This window comes from Leucoraja erinacea, chromosome 7 (genome assembly GCF_028641065.1).
Source record: "Leucoraja erinacea ecotype New England chromosome 7, Leri_hhj_1, whole genome shotgun sequence".
NCBI classification, from domain to species: domain Eukaryota; kingdom Metazoa; phylum Chordata; class Chondrichthyes; order Rajiformes; family Rajidae; genus Leucoraja; species Leucoraja erinaceus.
The window spans coordinates 570,607-593,670 of NC_073383.1; the positions used below are offsets into that span (position 1 = coordinate 570,607).

The window sequence follows — 23,064 nt, forward strand, 5'->3', positions numbered from 1 at the left end:
TTGAGCTTTCACATGATAAAAATGAATAGTATAATCTGCCCCTGTGGTGGAAAGAAGGAATTTTTATCCTTATGGTCAAAACCTTTATCTCTTTGTCGCCTTGTCCCCCGAGAGTTTCACCGGAGTTATTTTGGGAGCCGCGGCAGAATAAATAAAAGATTTGTAACGCTGTCGAAATCTCGGAGGAGAGCAGAAAGCTGGTATTTTGGGCAGTGGCAGCTCCCGAGATGGCACCTGCTTCTCTGGCAACTTGCGCTTCCCACAGCTCTTGGTTTTCCACCTCTTGTCGGGTGGTATGTGCGGGATGCTGGCTGCGGACCATCTGGAAGTGCTTGTTCCGATGCAGGCATACCAGCAGCGCTATGGATTTCACTTTGGCAGGCAGGTTGATACAAAGTGGAAATGGGACTAAGCCGGCTGCAGTCAGCTGTGAAAGATCATCTTTCGTGGAAAGTGGTGCCGGGGACCTGGCTGGATTGCAGAGAGCTGATTTGCACGGGATCGCCTTTCAAGGTGCTAAATGATTCTCAACCGTTCTATTTTGGAAAAGTGCTGATCAGCTTTCTGAAGGGGAAGTAATGATACAGTCAAAGCAACATTCCTTTAGCGCCAAAATCTCTCTCCCCTCATCGTTTATTCTTTCTATTCTGTTCAGTCGGACCAGGTGTTCACATTTCCATCTGCCACCTTTTACCAAATATGAGGTGTTTGTCAAAAAAAACACATTCTAATCTTGTGGTCCCTCATATCTTACAGGTGCGCCTGCAGATTAAAGATGACATTGTGTAGTTATTTTTAAAAGGGCAAGTGGTTTAGTTGTAGAAATAGTCGTGAATGTATATAAAAGTTTGAATGTATATTTGACGTACCCAATTTTTCACTGATACACACAGTGTTCACAAAGCCTACACATTGTGTACCAAAGTAACACATGTCACGGCAAGTTAAGTACTTGTGGGTGCAAAGAGGATGTGGTTTTATTTTGAACCACGTCTAATTCTCTCATTTAATATTGTATGTCATGATAAGAAGGAACCGTAGATGCTGGTTTAAATCGAAGATAGACACAAACTGCTGGAGTAACTCAGCGGGACAGGCAGCATCTATGGAGAGAAGGAACGGGTGATGTTTTGGACTGAGATCCTTCTTTCTTCAGACCCATTCCTTCTCTCCAGTGATGCTGCCTGTCCCGCTGAGTTACTCCAGCACGTTGTGTCTGTCTGCCTTCTGGTGATACTGTGTTTTGTTGTGTGAGGTGACCAAATGTGTGCAACTTTGCTTCTCGTCTTCCCCAAGGTTTCAGCGGCAGATGTCCGAGCCGTGCCACCCTTACCGGCGCCAGTCGGGAGTGCCCGGTGACAGTCGGCAGGTTTACCAGCGGCAGATGTCCGAGCCCATGCCAGCGCCCTCTCCGCAGCCCCTCAAGCAGGAGTACCACGACTCGTGTTACGATCACGTCAGCGGACCCAGCAGGCAGGATTTCCAGTCTCCTCTTGGCATTAAGCAGGAGCCAAGAGACTACTGCTACGACTCAGGTTGGTTCTCTGCTTGAGCGGGTCTGACCCACGCTGACCTCTGGCCCTATGCTGTATGATCCACCCACACCTGGCTGGCCAACCATCGCATGTTGCATGGAAAGGAACTGTAGTTAGACACATAATGCTGGAGCAACAGCGGGTGAGGCAGCAACTCTGGAGGGAAGGAATGGGCGACGTTTCTGGGCGAGACTCTTCTTCAGACTCTGAGAGATGGTGGAGCAACTGGGCTTGTACACTCTGGAGTTTAGAAGGATGAGAGGGGATCTCATTGAACCATATAAGATTGTTAAGGGTTTGGCCACACTAGAGGCAGGAAACATGTTCCCGATGTTGGGGGAGTCTAGAACCAGGGGCTACAGTTTAAGAATAAGGAGTAAGCCATTTAGAACAGAGACGAGGAAACACTTTTTCTCACAGAGAGTGGTGAGTCTGTGGAATTCTCTGCCTTAGAGGGCGGTGGAGGCAGGTTATCTGGATGCTTGCAATAGAGAGCTAGATAGGGCTCTTAAAAATAGCGGAGTCAGGGGATATGGGGAGAAGGCAGGAACGGGGTACTGATTGGGGATGATCACATTGAATGGCGGTGCTGGCTTGAAGGGCCGAATGGCCTACTACTGCACCTATTGTCTATTGTCTAATAAAGGTGTAAATAACCCAAGGGCAGGAAGTAGGCCCAAGTTTGTTCCTTCAAACCATCAACATGCAGTCTCCCTCTCTCCTGACTCTCAGTCTGAAGAAGGGTCTTGACCCGAAACGTCACCCATTCCTTCCATCCAGAGATGCTGCCTGTCCCGCTGAATTAGTTACTCCAGCATTTTGTGTCTATCTTCGCATCTACTATTTATATTAACTCCCCTGTATTGATTTCTAAATGAAATACTTTGTCCCGCACTAACTTGATGGATCCTTTTGTTTTTATTTCAAGAGAAAATGCATCCATGTTTGGTTTGGTTGTTTAACGGATCATGCTTTTTGAAAGCGATTTGCCAAACTCATTCTTCAAGGGTATCATTAATTTGATGCTCTGACGTACCTGTAAAATCTCCTAATCGGTTTAGGCCTATTAATACTATAACCTAATATGAGGCAGAGAGTGGGGATCTGCCGTAAAGCCAAGCAGATGGTTGAGATTTAAATCTATAGGGCAGCAACGTTTAGCAGTAACTAAGGCTTTAACAGAACAGATTTTTTTTAATGTAGGTCATGGTTTCTATATCTTGTATCTCTATTCTCCAGTTAAAATCATTGGTCCATCTGTCAGACATGCAGAGAGATAGATATCCCATTAAACAGGCAGACAACCAAGGGCAGTCACGGTGGCGCAGCGGTAGTTGCTGGCTTGCAGCACCGGAGACCAGGGTTCAATCCCGACTACGGGTGCTGTCTGTACGGAGTTTGTACGTTCTCCCCATGACCTGCGTGGGGTTTCTCCCGAGAGAAACTACAAAGATGTACCGATTTGTAGGTTAATTGGCTTGGCTTTGTACACTTGGTATAAGTGTAAGTATAAATAAGTGTGTGTGGGCTTGTGTTAGTGTGCGGGGATCGCTGGTCAGCGTGGACATGGTGGGCCGAAGGGCCTGTTTCCGCGCTGTATCTCTAAACTAAAGCAAAGTTTGGTCACTTGTAGTTTGCTGTGACGTGATACAACTGCCCCAGCTTCACATTAAACTGGGGATAGACTCAGCACTGGAGATAACTACCAGACTCCACTCTGTGTTATAGACTCAATGTGGAGATGTACAGCGCTTTCCACAGTCACAGGGCCAGTGATGGCCACTGCTTCTTGATGGTCACCAACAATCACGGACCAACCAGTGCTGGCCATCATCTCCGTGCCCACCTTTAGTTTAGTTTAGAGATACAGCGTGGAAACAGGACCTCAGCCCACCGGGTCCGCGCCGACCAGCGACCCCTACACATTAACACCTTCCTACACACACTAGGGTCAATTTACACTTACACCAAGCCAACTAACCTACAAACCTGCACGTCTTTGGAGCGTGGGAGGAAATCGGAGATCCCAGAGAAAACCCACGCATGTCACGGGGAGAACGTACAAACTCCGTACAGGCAACAGCAGTAGTCAGGAACTACCACCCCTGGCCTCTGGGGCTGTACGGCTACAACTCTACCACCATGCCGCCAAAGTTACCTCCTGACTTTCATTACAAAAGAGGCATGTTTTAAATGATTTAATTGGCTATGGAGTGCCTATTAGGACTCTGAAATAGACAGAAGCAAGAACTAGCTCACAAGTAGGGTACATCCTCTCAGTGCTGACTGGAAAGATACACTAGCAGGGATGACAGTGGAACAACAATGACAAGTATTTGGGAATAATACAGAAGGTGCAGGATCAGTTCATTCCAAAGAGGACAAAAGATTCTAAGGGGAGTAAGGGGCGACCATGGCTGACAAGGGACGATCATCAGCCATGATCACATTGAATGGCGGTGCTGGCTCGAAGGGCCAAATGGCCTACTCCTGCATCTATTGTCCTCCAGCATTTTGTGTTCATCTTTGGTATAAACCAGCATCTGCGGGTTCCTTTTTATTATTTGGGGATTGATTATCTAACCTTGCTTACTCCTAACCCAAATGTTTCTGACATTTTCAATGAGTTCCAATCATTGTATTTAAATCCATTGTTATTGCCGCTGTAATGTTCTGGTCTGCATCTGAACTATTTTCCCATTCTTCTTTCTGTTCAGAAGTGCCTAATTGCCAATCCTCATATCTGACAGGAGGAAGCTACTACACAGCTCCCAGCAACCAGGAGGGTAAGTTAGTGACTCTGACCTCGATCATAGACAGACACAAAATGCTGGAGTAACTCAGCGGGGCAGGCAGCATCTCTGGAGAGAAGGAATGGGTGGCGTTTCGGGTCGACACCTTTCTTCAGACTGATATCATATATATAATATCAGACTGTATAAAGTGGCGCAGCGGTAGAGTTGCTGTCTTGCAGTGAATGCAGCGCCAGAGACCCGGGTTCGATCCCGACTGCGGGTGCTGTCTGTACGGAGTTTGTACGTTCTCCCCGTGACCTGTGTGGGTTTTCTCCGACATCTTCGGTTTCCTCCCACACTCCAAAGACGTATAGGTTTGTAGGTTAATTGGCTTGGTAAATGTAAAAAAAAGAAAATTGTCCCTAGGGGGTATAGGATCGTGTTAATGTGCGGGGATCGCTGGTCGGCGCGGACCCGGTGGGCTGAAAGGGGCCTGTTTCCGTGCTGTGTCTCTAAACCAAAACAAAACTAAAGGCAGTAAAAGCAGGCAGCGCTGGAAATACTCAGCAGGTCAGGCAGCATTTATGCAGAGAGTAACAATGGTAACATAGAAACATAGAAATTAGGTGCAGGAGTAGGCCATTCGGCCCTTCGAGCCTGCACCGCCATTCAATATGATCATGGCTGATCATCCAACTCAGTATCCCGTACCTGCCTTCTCTCCATACCCTCTGATCCCCTTAGCCACAAGGGCCACATCTAACTCCCTCTTAAATATAGCCAATGAACTGGCCTCGACTACCCTCTGTGGCAGAGAGTTCCAGAGATTCACCACTCTCTGTGCGAAAAAAGTTCTTCTCATCTCGGTTTTAAAGGATTTCCCCCTTATCCTTAAGCTGTCCAAGCTGACCCCTTGTCCTGGACTTACCCAACATCGGGAGCAATCTTCCTGCATCTAGCCTGTCCAACCCCTTAAGAATTTTGTAAGTTTCTATAAGATCCCCTCTCAATCTCCTAAATTCTAGAGAGTATAAACCAAGTCTATCCAGTCTTTCTTCATAAGACAGTCCTGACATCCCAGGAATCAGTCTGGTGAACCTTCTCTGCACTCCCTCTATGGCAATAATGTCCTTCCTCAGATTTGGAGACCAAAACTGTACGCAATACTCCAGGTGTGGTCTCACCAAGACCATGTACAACTGCAGTAGAACCTCCCTGCTCCTATACTCAAATCCTTTTGCTATGAATCTTTCAAGTTGATAACATTCTCGGGTCCAACCAAAATTCATCAACCTGAAAACATTGCCTCACCGCAGATGCCGCCTGACCTGCAGACTGCATCACTGTTTTTTAGCATCTGTTATTGCTTGCTTTTGCATTTTTGTCTCTTGTACTAATGCGTGCTGATGGGCAGGGAGTCCCAGCAGATTCCCAATGTTGCAAACATCTTAAATCATTAGAAGTGAATTTGCCTCAAGTGCTCTGATTTGAATGGGTGAAATATAAGGCCATACGTCATGGAAGCATTGCTGATCCCATGGATTTTGGGCTGAAGTTACAATGGAGAAGGTGGAACTGGCAACAAATTCCCAGCCATCCTGTTTCCCTACAAAGAAATTAAAACATAGATCTGCACGTCTAGGGAGGTTGCATTAGTGTTTGATGAACATTGTTTTGAATTAGTTTAGAGATACTGACCGGAAACAGGCCCTTCGGCCCACCAAGTCCGTACCGACCAGCGATCCCCGCACACTTACACTATCCTACACACACAACGGACAATTTTACATTTATACCAAGCCAATTAACCTACAAACCTGTACGTCTTTGGGGAGTGGGAGGAAACCGAAGGTTTCGGGGGAAACCCGCGCAGATCACGGGGAGAACGTGCAAACTCCGTACAGGCAGCACCTGTAGTCGGGATCGAAACCAGACCTCTGGCGCTCCAAGGCAATAGATCTACCGCTGCGCCACCGTGCCGCACTGTTTATCTTCAATTTAATTTGTTGAAATATCTACTTATCTGATTCAAAAGAGCAGATGTAAAAAAATGGATTATTTTGGAAGCCTGAGGTATTAGTGGATCTACAGAGAGCTCAGGCAACTGCCTGTTCCTGTTTCTTCTTGTATGTCTCCTCCAAGCAGTGTTATCTGCTGCGGCTAAAGCATCTGTTGCCTCTACCTCACCCAAACATGAGGTGTTTGCTTACATAGTTGGAATAATGCAAGAGACATTTTGGAGTATTGGCACAATACTCAGGCCCGCTTCACCTGATGTGGTTTTTTTAAGAGTCACGGATACTCTTATTCTCTTATGAGATAGAAGGAGGCCATTTGGTCCATCGAGCCAATGCTGGCGGACAGAGCATTTCAATTCCTGTTCTTTTCCACATGCCCATCAGCTCTCCTACCACTCAGGCGCACAGGGGCACTTTATCAACTAACGGTAGACATTAGATGCTGGAGTAACTCAGCGGGACAGGCAGCATCTCTGGAGAGAAGGTTGAGACCCTTCAGGCCTAGTGTGTTTAAGGCATGTGCAAGGAGACTGCAGCACCAGGAGAAGGTGCTGCAGTGACGGAGAGGGTTTGAAAACTGAAGAGGCATTTAGTCAGCTGTATGGACAGGCAGGGAATGGTGACGTGCAGTTTAAATTGGAATTGTGGTCAGTACAGGCATTGTGGGCTGAAGGGCCTGTTCCTGTGCTGCAGTATTGTTCTATGCTACATTCCAGATAGCGCTGAAGATTGCGATTGAAGTCAGATCCCTGGCAAAAGCACAAAGCGATAACACTGTGCTGCCCAGCCTCAGCCCTGACTACTGGTGCTACATGAGTGGCGTTTGCCCATTCTCCCTGTCCCTCCATGCTCCCACATCCCAAACATTAAATTACTCCTGGTGTAGGTCGGTGCTGAGAGACTTGGGGAGGGAGGGATGGGTTCACAGGCTGCTGACAAAGACTAGATTCAATGGAAGCACGTGGGGCATGGAATTGAAGGCAAGGATCTCGGGGCCAGCATTGAGTCAGTGGGCCGAATGGACCCCTCCAGCATCATGAGGTGATATAAAAAACTCCTGCAGGGCCAGAGCACACATTCTGTAAGATTTTAACATGTGGGTTTAACGGGGCGGTCACGGTGGGGCAGCGGAAGAGTTGCTGCCTTACAGCACCTGCAGCTCCGGAGACCCGGGTTCGATCCTGACCACGGGAGTTTTTACGTTCTCCCCGTGATCGTGTGGGTTTTCTCCAAGATCTTCAGTTTCCTCACACACTCCAAAGATGTACAAGTCTGTAGGTTAATTGCCTTGGTATAAATATAAATAGCCCCTAGTGTGTGTAGGGTAGTGTTAGTGTGCGGGGATCATTGGTCGATTCGGACTCGGTGGGCCAAAGGGCTGTTTCCATGCTGTATCTCTAAACTAAACCAAACTAAAACAAAATCTAAATTATTGTTTGCTCAAACTGCAATGGCTTTTCAACCCACGCCCTTGGAAGTTAAAGTGACAATTCAATACGTTTATCCACGTGGTAACAACAGGATTGGTGCAAGGGCATGAGTTATTCCCCTGGTTACTAGGTGCAGGTTAACGCAAATGCTCTACAATAATGTGACCCATGTCACCGGGATTTATCTTCAGGCTATCCGATTTAGAGTGCTAAGCAACACTGAAGGTTTACCCAAGGTTATATTATAAAATATAATCAGAAGAAATTATAACACAGTGCTGGGATGCCAACGAGCCAAGACTATTTTCCCGTTGCATAAGGTCAAAAACTAGTACCAATGTTGTTTCCTTTTGTATTCAATGTTCATCAAAATAAAGACATCAGACTGACGGGCCATATGGTCAAATGTTTCATGTGCCTTTCTTTTATTATGCCTGAAGCTCTAGATTTTTAAAAACTTTACAATCTTCTTATTTAACACTTCAAAATTCCACTTCTTTGCACTTTCCTGCATTTTCCCCCTGCAAATTTGTCAAGTTTCCTGGGGAAGGTGCATAATCTTTTGCACCCTATCCCCATAATAAACTTGGAACCGTAAGGTTCCTGCTATGTCGATATCAGTTTAATAAAGGCCAATTCACATGCAACCTAGAGGAAGGGTCTCGACCCGAAACGTCACCCGTTCCTTCTCCACAGAGATGCTGCTGCCTGAGTTACTCCAGCTTTTTGTGTCTATCTTCAACCTAGACGATACTGTAGATTCCCAATGAAAATCATTCTCTTAACTGATTTGACAATTAAATTATGCGTTATTCTTTTCCTAGGTTTCCCTTATGAGAAGGATCCTCGAATGTACTATGATGATACATGTGTAGTACCCGATAGAATCGACCGTAAGTTGTTTACGTATATAATATTTTCTTCAAACCTGATTAATGTTGATTGCAAAGCCATTTTGCGGTGCTTCTGCGTAGAATTGGAACAGGATACCCATTGTCACCTTGGTCTCCCACGTTAATTGATCATCGACGGGGAGATTTGTGGGAGCTTCCCACTTGGTGGTGAGGAGGGATTTCAGTTTAGTTTAGAGATGCAGCGTGGAAACAGGCCCTTCGGCCCTCCGAGTCCACACCGACCAGCGATCCCCGCACATTAACACTGTCCTACACCCACTTGGGACAATTTACACATACAACAAGCCAATTAACCCAAAACCTGTACGTGTTTGGCGAGTGGAAAGAAACCCGCGATCTCTGAGACAATCCATGCAGATCACGGGGAGAACGTGTAAACTCCCTGCAGACAGCACCCACAGTCAGGATCGAACCCGGGTCTCAACCGCAGCAAGGCAACGACTACCGCTGCACCATCGTGGCCACCTCTTCAGGGTCCTGCTTCTTAGCACCAGACAGCTACATATGATGGAGCATCCTCATCCGATTGGCAAAAGGCAGATGTAGCAGATGGAGGAGGGTTCGGGCAGCAGCACACAACCACTCCATCCACGAGTCATTTCAGCCATATTGATGCATGTAAAATGACGACTGTGGCAGGCTGCTGCACACAGGGACCGTCATCTCCAGTTAGACCCACGTCTTTACTGGAAGGGAAATATGAGTGGTATCTTTCAAGATGCAATCTAATCTGTTTCGGGGCCCTCTGCTAATAAATATCAGAGCTGCCAAGTAGTACGGATTTTCCGTATTTTGTACGGAAATGCGACCAGAATGTACGGATTTGCTTTGTAAAATACGAATTCTTAAAAAATCGGCCCAGCTTACTGTTTCATCTTGCTGCTAAAAAAATGCAAGGACATAAAAAGTCATACTGTAACTTGAAAAATGATAGCAGATTAAATCTAGTAGTATTTTAAATTTCAAGATCTGGATGATTATTTTTGTACGCTTTGATCGGCCTGTCCCGCTACAGGTTTTAACAGCGCTGACAGTTTAACGCGTGGGAATTTTAAACACTATGGGTTCTAAAAATAACGCTCCCAGCTCTAGCGCTATTGCCTTTACACATAGCGCTATGGGCTTTACACATAGCGCTATGGGTCACAGACTGTTTGGGGAGGGAGAGAGGGTGTGGGAGGGAATAAGCGAGAGGGAGAAAAAGGAAGGAGAGAGGGAGGGGGAGAGAGAGAGGGAAGGTGGGAGGGAGATGGAGGGAAAGAGAGGAAGGAGGGAGAGAGCGAGGCAGGGAGAGGGAGGCTTCCAAAATGGCTTCCACATCATCAACTGGTGCTAAAAGCAGGAAGCAGACGTTCAAACAGAAGTATACAAAGAAATAGCAATGAATGCGCTGTCAAGTAAGGTGCGTAGAAGACATCTCAATTGATAGCAAAGTTATGCTTTCTTGTATTCTTACACGGGTATAACCGCGCATAAAAAATAACACTTTTTTCAGCAAAATGGAACAGCGTAAAAATACTGGTTTCCTCAGCAAAATACTGATTTTCAGGTATTAAAATACTGAAATGCTCTGACACAACTTGGCAGCTCTGAAATATCGAAACTGCATTTTTAGTTTCGTTCATCAGTTTATTGTCACGTGTACCGAGGTACAGTGAAAAGCTTTTGTTGCGCGCTATTCATTCAGCAGAAAGACAATACACGATTACTTTAACGTTAATGTGCTCACAATCCCTGCAGATCGAGGCAGTCATTTGAGTTGATGATTCACTTTCAGACCAATAGTACTGATGGGGAAATTATGTAAACACTTTGATAGAAAATAGGCGCAGGAGGAGGCCATTCGGCCCTTCGAGCCAGCACCGATAGTTTCATGTTAAACTAAAAATGTAGTATAGATGAATCGGGATCCTTGTATTCTCACTGATCTATGCAACAAGTTCAGTGCCCGCCTGGTCTGTATTTTTGTTGAAAGGGATAAAATTGAGTCATTCATAATTGCTTACTGAGTGTGCCAGCAATTGAGCTTGAGCCAAACATGTTCAATGAAGGACCTCTCTAATGTGATTTGTTCACCTCAATGGGATTTTTTGTTTGGTCATGAACAAGCTGAACATGTGGAAATGTAAAATCTCCACACATTCTTGGCCAACATTAAATATACAAAGTTCTAACCTCGCTGTGGAGCAGATATACACACGGCAAGATTTTGTTTTTGACGGTGGTTTGACTAGCCGTTTTGTTTAGACAGGAATCTATTCAACAAGATAGGTACAAAATGCTGGAGTAACTCAGCGGGACAGGCAGCATCTCTGGAGTGAAGGAATGGGTGATGTTTCACGGTCGAGACATTTCTTCCAGAGATGCTGCCTGTCCCGCTGAGTTACTCCAGCATTCTGTGCCTATCTTGGGTATAAACCAGCATCTGCAGTTCCTTCCTGCACTATTCAAGAAAATGATAAGCGGCTTCTTAAAATTTGTTTTGTATTGTTTTATAGATAAAGTCAAGCAAGAATCGCCAGTGTACAGGGATAATCTGCCGTACCAGCGTCGTGGTTCTTTGCAGCTGTGGCAGTTCCTGGTTACTCTGCTGGATGATCCCGCTAACTCCCACTTCATTGCATGGACGGGCAGAGGCATGGAGTTCAAGCTGATTGAACCCGAGGAGGTATGTGCTCCACATTGTATCTGTGTGTGTGTGTTAGTGAACACTGCATGTTGCTTCTGCTGTTCTGGCATCTTGCGTGGCCTGGATTTTCACCTCTCTGTGGCTGGCAGCAATTCCCTCAGTCGCTTGTGGCCTTAACCACTGGGAATTAGTCCCTCAGCCGTGTCCTCTCCAACTATCTTTATAGAGATTCTTTTAAAATGGACTACCTTTCCAATTTGACAATAGACAATTGGTGCAGGAGTAGGCCATTCGGCCCTTTGAGCCAGCACCACCTTTCATTGTGATCATGGCTGATCATCCCCAATCAGTACCCTGTTCCTGCCTTTTCCCTATAGTCTCCTAATTTGAGGAAGGACCTTCTTGCTATTGAGGGAGTGCAGCGTAGGTTCACCAGGTTAATTCCTGGGATGGCGGGACTGTCATATGATGAAAGACTGGATCGACTGTGCTTGTATTCACTGGAATGTAGAAGGATGAGAGGGATCTTATAGAAATATATAAAATTCTTAAAGGATTGGGCAAGCTAGATGCAGGAACAAATTTTCCCGATGTTGGAGGCGTCCGGACAAGGGGTCACAGTTTAAGAATAAGGGGGATGCCATTTAGGACTGAGAATGAGGAAAAACATTTTCACCCAAAGAGTTGTGAATCAGTGCAATTCACTGCCACAGTAAGCAGTGGAGGCCAATTCACTGGATTCAAGAGAGAGTTGGAATCAAGGGAGAGGGGGAAAAGGCAGGAACGGGGTACTGATTTTAGATGATTTGCCATGATCATATCTAATGGCGGTGCTGGCCCGAAGGGCTGAATGGCCCACTCCTGCACCTATTTTCTGTGATGACCTTTCTTTTCTACCTCTTTGTGGGTGTGTGAAGCACTTTAGCGGTGTATTACTACAGAAAAAGGGCGCTAGGTGAATGCAAGTTTCCTTCTCAGCCTTCTGGTGAAGCCGGCTCAAAATTTGACTTTGCAAGCCGATCATGCCACAAGATATTTTGCAATGTTAAGAGAGGAGGCTGTGGTCTGTGAAAGTGGCCTTTGTTTATGCTTGCCATGACAGTGAATGATTTAAAGAAACACGAGTTAGAAACTGAATAATGCTGCACAAGTATACGTCTGAGGGCAAAAAAAGTCACCTAAACATCTCCCCCAGAGCTGTTCGCTAACCCGCTAAGTTACTCCAGCATTTTGTGTCTATGCGCTGAGTTACATTGAGGTGCTCCGTTTTTTAATTTTGTTACGATTTGTCCAAAAGGACTTGAGGAATGCTGTATCAGTATTACGATGGGTGATGCAGCTGTTTCACAGCTTCAGTGTCCAGGGTGATTTCTGTGTGGAGTTTACATGTTCTCCCTGTGACTGAATGGATTTCCCCCGTGTGCTCCTGTTTCCTTCCACATCCCTGTTGGATGCAAGGCTAATTAGCTGCTGTAACTCACACACACACGCACGCGCACACACACACACACACACACACGCATGCACGCGCGCACACACGCACACACGCACGCACGCGCACACACACACACACACACACACACACACACACACACACACACACACGCACGCACACCCAATTGTAGGTGTCTGGTCAGTGAAGCCAGGAATGTTAGGAGCATATGTGATCAGCTTGGAGGGAAATGGATGTGATTGATAGTATCGCTGAGAGAGCCGGCGTAGACTTGGGCAGAGTGGCCTCCTGTGCCAAACGGAAATATGAACTAAGAAGATATTTGTATGCGGAAAGAAATCAATTTTAATTTAAAGATACAGCAGAGAAACAGGCCCTTCGGCCCACCGAGTCCGCACCGACCAGCAATCCCCGCACATTAACACTATCCTGCACTCACGAGGGACAATTTACATTTATACCAAGCCAGTCAACCTACAAACCTGTACGTCTTTGTAGTGTGGGAGGAAACCGGAGTTCCCAGCGAAAACCCACGCAGGTCACGGGGAGAACGTGCAAACTCGGTACAGACAGCACCCATAGTCAGGATTGAACCCGGGTCTCTGGCGCTGTAAGGCAGCAACTCTACCGCTGCGCCACCCAAGTTTGATTTATCCGTTGGAATAGTTCATCTGAGAGTCATGTTTCTTCAGCGGAATTATTTGAATAAAATAATCTGTATGGAGCATTTCCTTTGTTTGTTATTTTTGTAACCGTTGCATATTAAACCTCTGCCTGTACAAGACAAAGTAACTATTCAAGGCACAGGGGTTATTTTTAACATCTCTTCTTCCCTTTCATATGACCTTGAATCAGACCTAACTGTCCTTCGTGACTCGGGAAGATAAAGTAGAATTACCCGCGTGGATTGTGTGTTTACCCAGAAATGATGCTTTTAAGTGGATTTGGTGGCATTCGTGAGCATGTTACTGGAAATCAGGCAGGCGGGGAAATATGCACTGGGCGCCCTGTTTCCCCGGAGATGGGCCTGTTTTCTTGTTTTTACGTGTCAGTATGTCTGTTGCTCCGGGGTTTTAATAAACCCATTCATCTCTACTGCTGGGGCGTGGTTGCGATTTATGAATGAAGATCTGTGGCTGCACCCTGTCATTAGAGACAAATAGCTTTGTTCAAAGCCTGGAACGCTGCAGAAATTATGAATGAAGCTGGATCAAGAAAGAGTCACATCTCTCCACTGACTTGTGTGCCTGGAGCTGCAGCTTGTATATTTAAATCAGCGTGGGTGGCGTGTGCGGAGGCATCTGCCATCTTAATTTGCTGCATTTGTTTGTGCTCTAGCCCAGTCCCGAACGGCTGTGGAATCATCAATCCACAGGTGGTTTCAGAAACAAAATTATTTTGTCCCCTTCAGGAAGTATTTCCTCACAATTGTAACGCACGCGCACACATGTTGTTCAATGTTTGCTGAACTATTGGAATAAAAGGGATAAACGTTCCCGCTGGGCTCGGGAAAGGGCTTGCAGAAACCAAACGACATTTTCCTGATGTGAAAACAGCTGTAAATGGGGATGACTAAAAGCTGGTGCAGCCAGTAAACAGCTGGGTAGGCCTGTTAAACGTAGACTGATGCAAATCACTTGTTGTACACAACCAGTTCCTGCTCGTTACATGAACGACAGCTGTATTCAGAACTGGGCAAGAACGTCTGGCCTTTTCCTTCATGAGCCCCATAAATAATTTGAAAGAGGTGTGTAAATGTGAAGATCCCGTTGAAATGGACAGCTATCTGTTGGCACGAGTTCATCTTGATATCCTGATATAGGACTCAGTAACCATGAAGACTGTTTCTGTAAGACTAGCCTTCAGTCCCACAGCACCAAAACTGAACAAAGCATCTGAAAGGAAAAGTAAAAACTGCACATGGCCAGAATGTAGGGGTAGAGGTTGCTGGGCAGATTTAAAGCACCCCTGTTTCAGTTCTTGGGACAGAGTAGTCTTTCCCAATCCTTTAGTAAGGAGCTTGCCACATAGTTTTACCTGCCTTCAAAGTAAATTATATCATTCAACAAATCCACAAATACTTTGTAATTCAACCCTTAGGTGATACATTTCTCTTTCAATGCGAGTACAAGTGTTTGTGTGCAGGAAGTAACTGCAGATGCTGGTTTAAACCGAAGATAGACACAAAAAGCTGGAGTAACTCAGCAGGGACAGCCAGCGTCTCTTCAAGAAGGGTCTCGACTGTCTCCCCGAGTTACTCCAGCTATTTGTGTCTATCTTCGGTAGAACAATGCAACCTGTGTCAAGTGACTGTGTGTGTGTGTCGTATGCGTGAGATGTGTTTTAACACTACATAAAGACCTCAGCAGCTCTGCATAACTGGAGAAGACACCTTGTGCTTTTGAAACAGAATTGAAATGAAAGACTCTTTCTTAGTCAGTGGCCGATCAAACCACTTTTCAACTGAAAGGTTCCTTATCTGATTTGTATGTCAGTGGTGAAGGTGATGAGCTCATGTTTGCTGCTAATTATAAAGGCCACGAGCTAACATGAAGGAAGCAGTATTAGAACTAACCTTGGTTCTTGCAGCCTTTCATGATAAATGCTTGGTGGATGTAGTACTCTGTTCATTCGATCACTTGGAAATCTCCAAAGGGATTTGAAGCCTGCATTAAGTTGCAGCACTCAAATGTCCAGTGAGCTAATTTTAGGACTACTAAAGGCTACTTGGATTTTAAGAATATTTATTACCCTGATATTCGTGTCACATTAACACCATTCTTTTTTTTTCATCATGCTTTGCATTCATAGTTATATTTTCAATCGATTGGGTTAAAATACTAAAAAAAAAGGTGTCCTTGCAAGCATAGGCCTTCCATTTCAAAGGGTTTCACAGATTCAATTAAGGTACAGTGAAATTCGACTTACCATACAGCCACACTAAAAAAAAAGCAACAAGACACACAACCACATAAAAGTTAACACAAATGTGATATTCAGTTTAAGGATCAGCGTCAAGTTAAGGAATAAACCCGCTGCAAACTCTCATTTAAGATCACGCTTCATTCACATCAAGAACCCCATTAGTCAGCAGCTGATGGATGCCCTGCTACTGTTACAGTAATAACCTATGGGACTTCTATTGATTACTGAATTCTGACTCGTGTTACTAAAATGTGCTCTAATGGAACAAAGATCAATAGCATATCAACAGAATCTGCGGTCATTTTATCTTTTAGTAGTTCATCTGCACTGTGTTCTCACCCACTAACACATTAACGTGGCTGTAGGTGCAGGAAGGAACTGCAGGTGCTGGTTTACATTGAAGATAGACACAAAATGCTGGAGTAACTCAGCGGGAAAGGCAGCATCTCTGGATCATAACTGATAGGAGCAGAGTTAGGCCATTCGGCCCATCCAGTCTACTCCACCATTTAATCATGGCTGATCTATCTCTCCCTCCTAACCCCATTCTCCTGCCTTCTCCCCATAACCTCTGAGACCCGCACTAATCAAGAATCTATATATCTCTGCCTTAAAAATATCCACTGACTTGGCCTCCACAGCCTTCTGTGGCAAAGAATTCCACAGGTTCACCACCCTCTGACTAAAGATATTCCTCCTCATCTCCTTCCTAAAGGAACGTCCTTTAACTCTGAGGCTGTGACCTCTAGTCCTAGACTCTCCCACTAGTGGAAACTTCCTCTCCACATCCACTCTATCCTAGTGAAGCCTGTCACTGTTCTAGTAGAGGATTGGCGTACTGCGCATGTTGTTCCATTGTTTAAAAAGGGTTCTAAGAGTAAACCTAGCAATTATAGACCTGTTAGTTTGACTTCAGTGGTGGGCAAATTCATGGAAAAGATACTTAGAGATAATATATATAAGCATCTGGATAAACAGGGTCTGATTAGGAACAGTCAGCATGGATTTGTGCCTGGAAGGTCATGTTTGACTAATCTTCTTGAATTTTTTGAAGAGGTTACTAGGGAAATTGACGAGGGTAAAGCAGTGGATGTTGTCTATATGGACTTTAGTAAGGCCTTTGACAAGGTTCCTCATGGAAGGTTGGTTAAGAAGGTTAAACTGTTGGGAATAAATGCAGGAATAGAAAGATGGATTCAACAGTGGCTGAATGGGAGAAGCCAGAGGGTAATGGTGGATGGTTGTTTGTCGGGTTGGAGGCAGGTGACTAGTGGGGTGCCTCAGGGATCTGTGTTGGGTCCTTTGTTGTTTGTCATGTACATCAATGATCTGGATGAAGGTGTGGTAAATTGGATTAGTAAGTATGCAGATGATACCAAGATAGGGGGTGTTGTGGATAATGAAGAGGATTTCCAAAGTCTACAGAGTGATTTAGGCCATTTGGAAAAATGGGCTGAAAGATGGCAGATGGAGTTTAATGCTGATAAATGTGAGGTGCTACACCTTGGCAGGACAAATCAAAATAGGACGTAAATGGTAAATGGTAGGGAATTGAAGAATACAGTTGAACAGAGGGATCTGGGAATAACCGTGCATAGTTCCTTGAAGGTAGAATCTCATATAGATAGGGTGGTAAAGAAAGCTTTTGGTATGTTAGCCTTTATAAATCAGAGCATTGAGTATAGAAGCTGGGATGTAATGTTAAAATTGTGCAAGGCATTGGTGAGACCAAATCTGGAGTATGGTGTACAATTTTGGTCGCCCAATTATAGGAAGGATGTCAACAAAATAGAGAGAGTACAGAGGAGATTTACTAGAATGTTGCCTGGGTTTCACCAACTAAGTTACAGAGATAGGTTGAATAAGTTAGGTCTTTATTCTCTGGAGCAGAAGGTTAAGGGGGGACGATAGAGGTCTTTAAAATGATGAGAGGGATAGACAGAGTTGACGTGGACAAGCTTTTCCCTTTGAGAATAGGGAAGATTCAAACAAGAGGACATGACTTCAGAATTAAGGGACAGAAGTTTAGGGGTAATATGAGGGGGAACTTCTTTACTCAGAGAGTGGTAGCGGTGTGGAATGAGCTTCCAGTGGAAGTGGTGGCGGCAGGTTCGATTGTATCATTTAAAAATAAATTGGATAGGCATATGGATGAGAAGGGAATGGAGGGTTATGGTATGAGTGCAGGCAGGTGGGACTAAGGGGGAAAAAAGGTGTTCGGCACGGACTTGTAGGGCCGAGATGGCCTGTTTCCGTGCTGTAATTGTTATATGGTTAGTGAAGGAATGGGTGGCGTTTCGGGTGAAGATCCTTCCTCAGACTGAGCTCTTCTCCCCTCTGTGCCGCTGCAGGTTGCCCGTCGCTGGGGTATTCAGAAGAACCGTCCCGCCATGAACTACGACAAGTTGAGCCGCTCGTTGCGCTACTACTATGAGAAGGGCATCATGCAGAAGGTAAGGTCAGCGTCTATAAAGACCAGCAGATTTTCTAGAGTGTACCATAGTAGACCCTGCTAAAAGTCAGCTTCGGAAGATAGCTAAAATAAAACTATTCCTTCAGTTTGATGACCTTGAAAAGATCTTCCACGCATTTATCTCCTCCCGCTTCGATTACTGCAACTCCCTTTACACTGGCATCAGCCATTCTTCCCTGTCCCTCCTTCAACTGGGCCAAAACGCCGCAGCGAGACTCCTGACGGGCACCCGAAAAAGGGACCACATCAGCCCGATCCTGGCCTCTCTCCACTGGCTCCCTGTGCGGTTCCGTATACATTTCTAGATCCTCCTTTATGCCTACAAACGGGCTTAACGCCTTAATGGGCTTTCCCCCACCTACATCAAAAGTCTGCTTCCCCACCACTCCACCTCCAGGTCCCTCAGATCGGCCGACTTGGCGTTACTGAACACCCCGCGGTCTAGGCACAAGCTCAGGGGTGACCACGTCTTTGCGGTTGCAGCTCCTAGACTGTGGAACAGCAACCCCTCTTCCCATCAGAACTGCCCCCTCCATCGACTCTTTTAAGTCAAGACTTAAAACTCATCTTTACTCTCAAGCCTTTCTTGACGTCCTCTGAGGGAGGGCTATATCTATGTATTTATGTATGTACTTAATCTATGAACCAATGTTGTATAACGTTAGTACCTCCACCAATGTAAAGCACTTTGGTCAACGAGAGTTGTTTTTTAAGTGTGCTATAGAAATAAAAGTGACTTGACTTGACTAAAAGTGGCAGCAGTATCTGTGTGAAATCATTACACTTGCTACCCACTCAATAAGTAGCAGATTATTTTTTGGTGGAGCAGAATTTTGGATGTTTGTGTTCGCATTTGGAGAGAATTTCAATTCCAGCTGCTGTTACTTTGCACCTTATCCACATGTTAGCAGACACTAATTTCTACCACTCATTATAGAGTCTTAGAGTGATACAGTGTGGAAACAGCCCCTTCGGCCCAACTTGCCCACACCGGCCAACATGTCCCAGCTACACTAGACCCACCTGCCCCGCGTTTGGTCCATATCCCTCCAAACCCGTCCTATCCATGCACCTGACTATGTTTCTTAAACGTTGAATAGTCCCAGCCTCAACTACCTCCTCTGGCAGCTCATTCCATACACCCACCACCCTTTGTGTGCAAAAGTTACCCCTCAGATTCTTATTAAATCTTTTCCCCTTCACCTTGAACCTATGTCCTCTGAAACCTATCACCATTTAACTAGGAATGGAATTCTGTTTCTGTTCAAAATGTGAATCTTGGGTTGAGTACAGTCTTCCAGATTGTTGGCACATATTTTCTGCTTGGAAGTCGCCGGCTATGTATGGAACTGCTGGCTATTCCTATTGTGGCTGCTCAGGTGATCACCTCTGTTGGGATAGCTCTTCCACTAGTAGACTCCCCACAGAATCCAGAGGTGGAAGGGGAGGGGGGGGGAACAGGCCCATACATTCCATGGGCTTACACTAAGGAATCTGGACACTGCCAAGCACACACTTCACGTTCATTTTAATGTGAAGAAACAGCTTTAGATCAAAGTATGAGTAATTCCTTCTTATCTATCCAAGTTCATTTAAATCTATTTACATTTTTCCGATAGTTTAGTTTAGAGATACAGCGTGGAAACAGGCCCTTCGGCCCACCAAGTCCGCACCGACCAGCGATCCCCGCACATTAACACTGCCCTTCAAACACTGGGAACAATTTACATTTATACATAGAAACATTTATACATAGAAACATAGAAAATAGGAGGTACACAAAAAAGCTGGAGAAACTCAGCTGGTGCAGCAGCATCTATGGAGCGAAGGAAATGGGCAACGTTTTGGGCCGAAACCCTTCTTCAGACCGAGCGAAGGACCGACCATAGAAAATAGGGCCATTCAGCCCATTTAATATGGTCAATGCTGATCATCCAACAATATCTCGCCAATCCTGCTTTCCCCCCATATCCTTTGATTACGTTAGCCCTAAGAGCTAATACCAAGCCAATTAACCTACAAACCTGTACGTCATTGGAGTGTGGGAGGAAACCAAAGATCTCGGAAAACACCCACGCAGTTCACTGGTGCGACTTGTCCTTGATTATGCTGCTGGCCTTGCCGAGGCAGCGTGAGGTGTGAATGGAGTCAATAGAAGCGAGGTTGCTTTGTGTGATGGTCTGGGCTGCATCCACAATTTGCTGCAATTGCTTGCGGCCTTGCAAACCAAGCTGGGATGCATCGTGGTAAAATGCTTTCTGTGGTGCATTTTATCCATTGTATTGGGATTGTGATTGTACATTGTCTTCTGGTTAATCATTTTAAATTATAATTATAATTTCATTTGTAATTATGGCTTTTAAATCCATCTCTATGCACGCAACAAAAGCTTTTTACTGTACCCCAGTAAACGGGCTGAAGTAAACATGATAGGGATGAACAATGTATAATGGACAATACTATAACTTTCCCAATACAATGGGTAAAATGTACCATTGAACGCATTTTAAACGTAAATTTAAGAATAAGGGGGAGGCCATTGAGGACTGAGATGAGGAAAAACTTTTTCACCCAGACAGTTGTGAATCTGTGGAATTCTCTGCCACAGAAGGCAGTGGAGACCAATCCACTGGATGTTTGCAAGAGCGAGTTGGATGTGGCTCTTAGAGCTAACGGAATCAAGGGATGTGGGGGAAAAGCAGGAACGGGGTACTGATTCTGGATGATCAGCCATGATCATATTGTGCTGGCTTGAAGTGCCGAGCGGCCTAGCCCTGCAGGTATTTTTAATGTAATCTTGTCGGAAGGAACTGATGAAGCTAATGAGTGTGTTTTTTCCGCCCTACAGGTTGCAGGGGAACGATACGTGTACAAGTTTGTGTGTGATCCCGAGGCACTTTTCTCGATGGCCTTCCCAGACAATCAGCGTCCCTTTCTGAAGACGGAAATCGACTGCCACATTAAGGAGGACACCGTCCCTCTCACGCATTTTGATGATAACGCAGCCTTCCTGCTGGACACGGATCAGTGCAACAATCTGTCGTACCCCGACGGCTTTGCGTATTGACTGAATCACATCTTGTGACTGAACACATCACTGTCCAGCTGATATAAAGCGCATCCCTGTGTGGTACTGTTGCACTTGGCTGTATTAAAAATCCAGCTCTTCAGAACGTGGAACCGCCTAAAAAAAGTTGTCCGGCAGCATCGCACTACTGAAGAAGCTGCCACGTGCTTCACTGATGATGCACTAACACGCCTGGGGTTAGGGAGGGGGGGGGGGGGGGGTTGGGGGGGGGAAGCCCAGCGACCCGGCTGTGTGTTGCTATCAGAAATGCATTCAGGTGTGGCATTTGTGATTGTTCAGTGTGGCATTCACGGGGCTTGGATAGACCGCGTGGCTACCGTTTGTAATGACAATCTGCTTTGTGTTGGACAGCTGCCTTTGTTGATGTTAAAGGGCTTCGACTTGCACAATCCCACAGTTGTATCATGGGGCAGACTCTTAAGAGGAAACTGTATGCACTGTAGCATGTGGAGCTGTTCCCTGGACTGGATACAAACTGGTGCTGTATTAAAATAGCTCAAGACAATAGTCCTGTCTACCTGAGACTTTTAAGTAGAGTACAGCTTGCAGTTTATTGGGTTTATTTTTAAATGCTTAAATGTTTTAAATCTTTGAAACCTGAAGTCTTTGGCACCTTGCACACATTGAATTTTGTCCTGATCCTTTTCTAAACTACACATGTATATGTAGCAATTTCCAAATGTTTAAATCCCACTGTATCAAATGAAAAGAAAGACTTTTGCTCAAGCTTAAAACTGCATTTGATATTGTTCTTCCCCCTCTCCATCCTAATCCCTTATCCCCTGCCTGTCAGTCTATCATCTAGTCTATGTACGAGAGGAAAAACAGTATCAAATGCTTCATAGCTTGATTGGACTCTGGGGAATGTGGATGTTCCACACCATTTGTACATATATCACCCTCTAAACACTTCTCGCAATGTAAGATTCGATCACCTCCTTTTAGAGTGGATTAGATGTGGAGGTAGGAAAAAGGGAAGAAATCTGCAGGTATTTTTCAAAATATTTTCAAAAATAAATATTAATATTTGTAATTTTTTTTTGTCTTTATACTCAAGGCAAAATCAGTTTGTTAATGGCACTGCACTCTGAAAGACTAGAGTTCCAATATTTTGACGATGTTACTGCTTTAATCAGGGGGTTTACTGTGTAACACAGTTCATTCTGCTGCAGGTTATACATGCCAGCTTCAAGCTTTGCATCGAATATCTTTCACAGTTTAATCTTTTGGAAGTTTGAACAATGGTTTGACTGTTCCTGCTCATTCTATCGTGCAATGGCAAGTTGCAATAGTATAATTGCAAGCATAACTATCCACATTGATTCAGTTCTTGACATTTTATGTACAAAGTCCCCAGGATTTTATATTTTTTGTTTGGAAACAAAAGTTATTTTTACACCAGGTCTCAGTTGTATTTTATTTGGGCTGTTTCTGCTTTTACTTTTTGAAATTATGTGCTGCAAAGTCTGTTGATGACCGTAAAATTTATTAATCCAGCAAATTTACGATGTTTATTTTCAAACCCAGATGTACATTGAAGGAAATCTCTTGTCATGTACACCAAATAAATGTTTGATCTCTCTCTGTACAATAAAGGTTTTCTTGGCCTTGCACATGTTTACATTTTGTTTTGTCAAATCAGGTTCAAGATACTAGGTTAATAATGTGTCAGTCTTCAAAGCACAGAATGTGTGGGAAGGAACTGCTGGTTTACACCGAAGATCGACACAAAATGCTGAAGTAACTCAGCGGGCGGGACAGGCAACAACTCTGGAGAGAAGGAATGATGGAAAAATGTGCTGGCTCTGGAGAGGGTCCAGAGGAGGTTTACAAGAATGATCCTTTGAATGAGTGGGTTAACATA

At 45.0% G+C, this 23,064-nt stretch overlaps 1 protein-coding gene across 1 annotated transcript in view; it reads left to right on the forward strand.

The window, feature by feature from the left end:
- Positions 1-22,812, forward strand: part of LOC129698554 (ETS translocation variant 5-like) — a 42,004-nt gene extending 19,192 nt beyond the window's left edge. The window contains exons 8-13 of the mRNA XM_055637632.1: positions 1,297-1,535; positions 4,253-4,321; positions 8,543-8,611; positions 11,131-11,300; positions 17,991-18,092; positions 20,961-22,812. Of these exons, the coding sequence (XP_055493607.1) occupies positions 1,297-1,535; positions 4,253-4,321; positions 8,543-8,611; positions 11,131-11,300; positions 17,991-18,092; positions 20,961-21,179 (868 nt within the window). The 3' untranslated portion in view covers positions 21,180-22,812. The remainder of the gene's footprint in view (positions 1-1,296; positions 1,536-4,252; positions 4,322-8,542; positions 8,612-11,130; positions 11,301-17,990; positions 18,093-20,960) is intronic.
- The last annotated feature ends 252 nt before the right edge of the window (positions 22,813-23,064 follow it).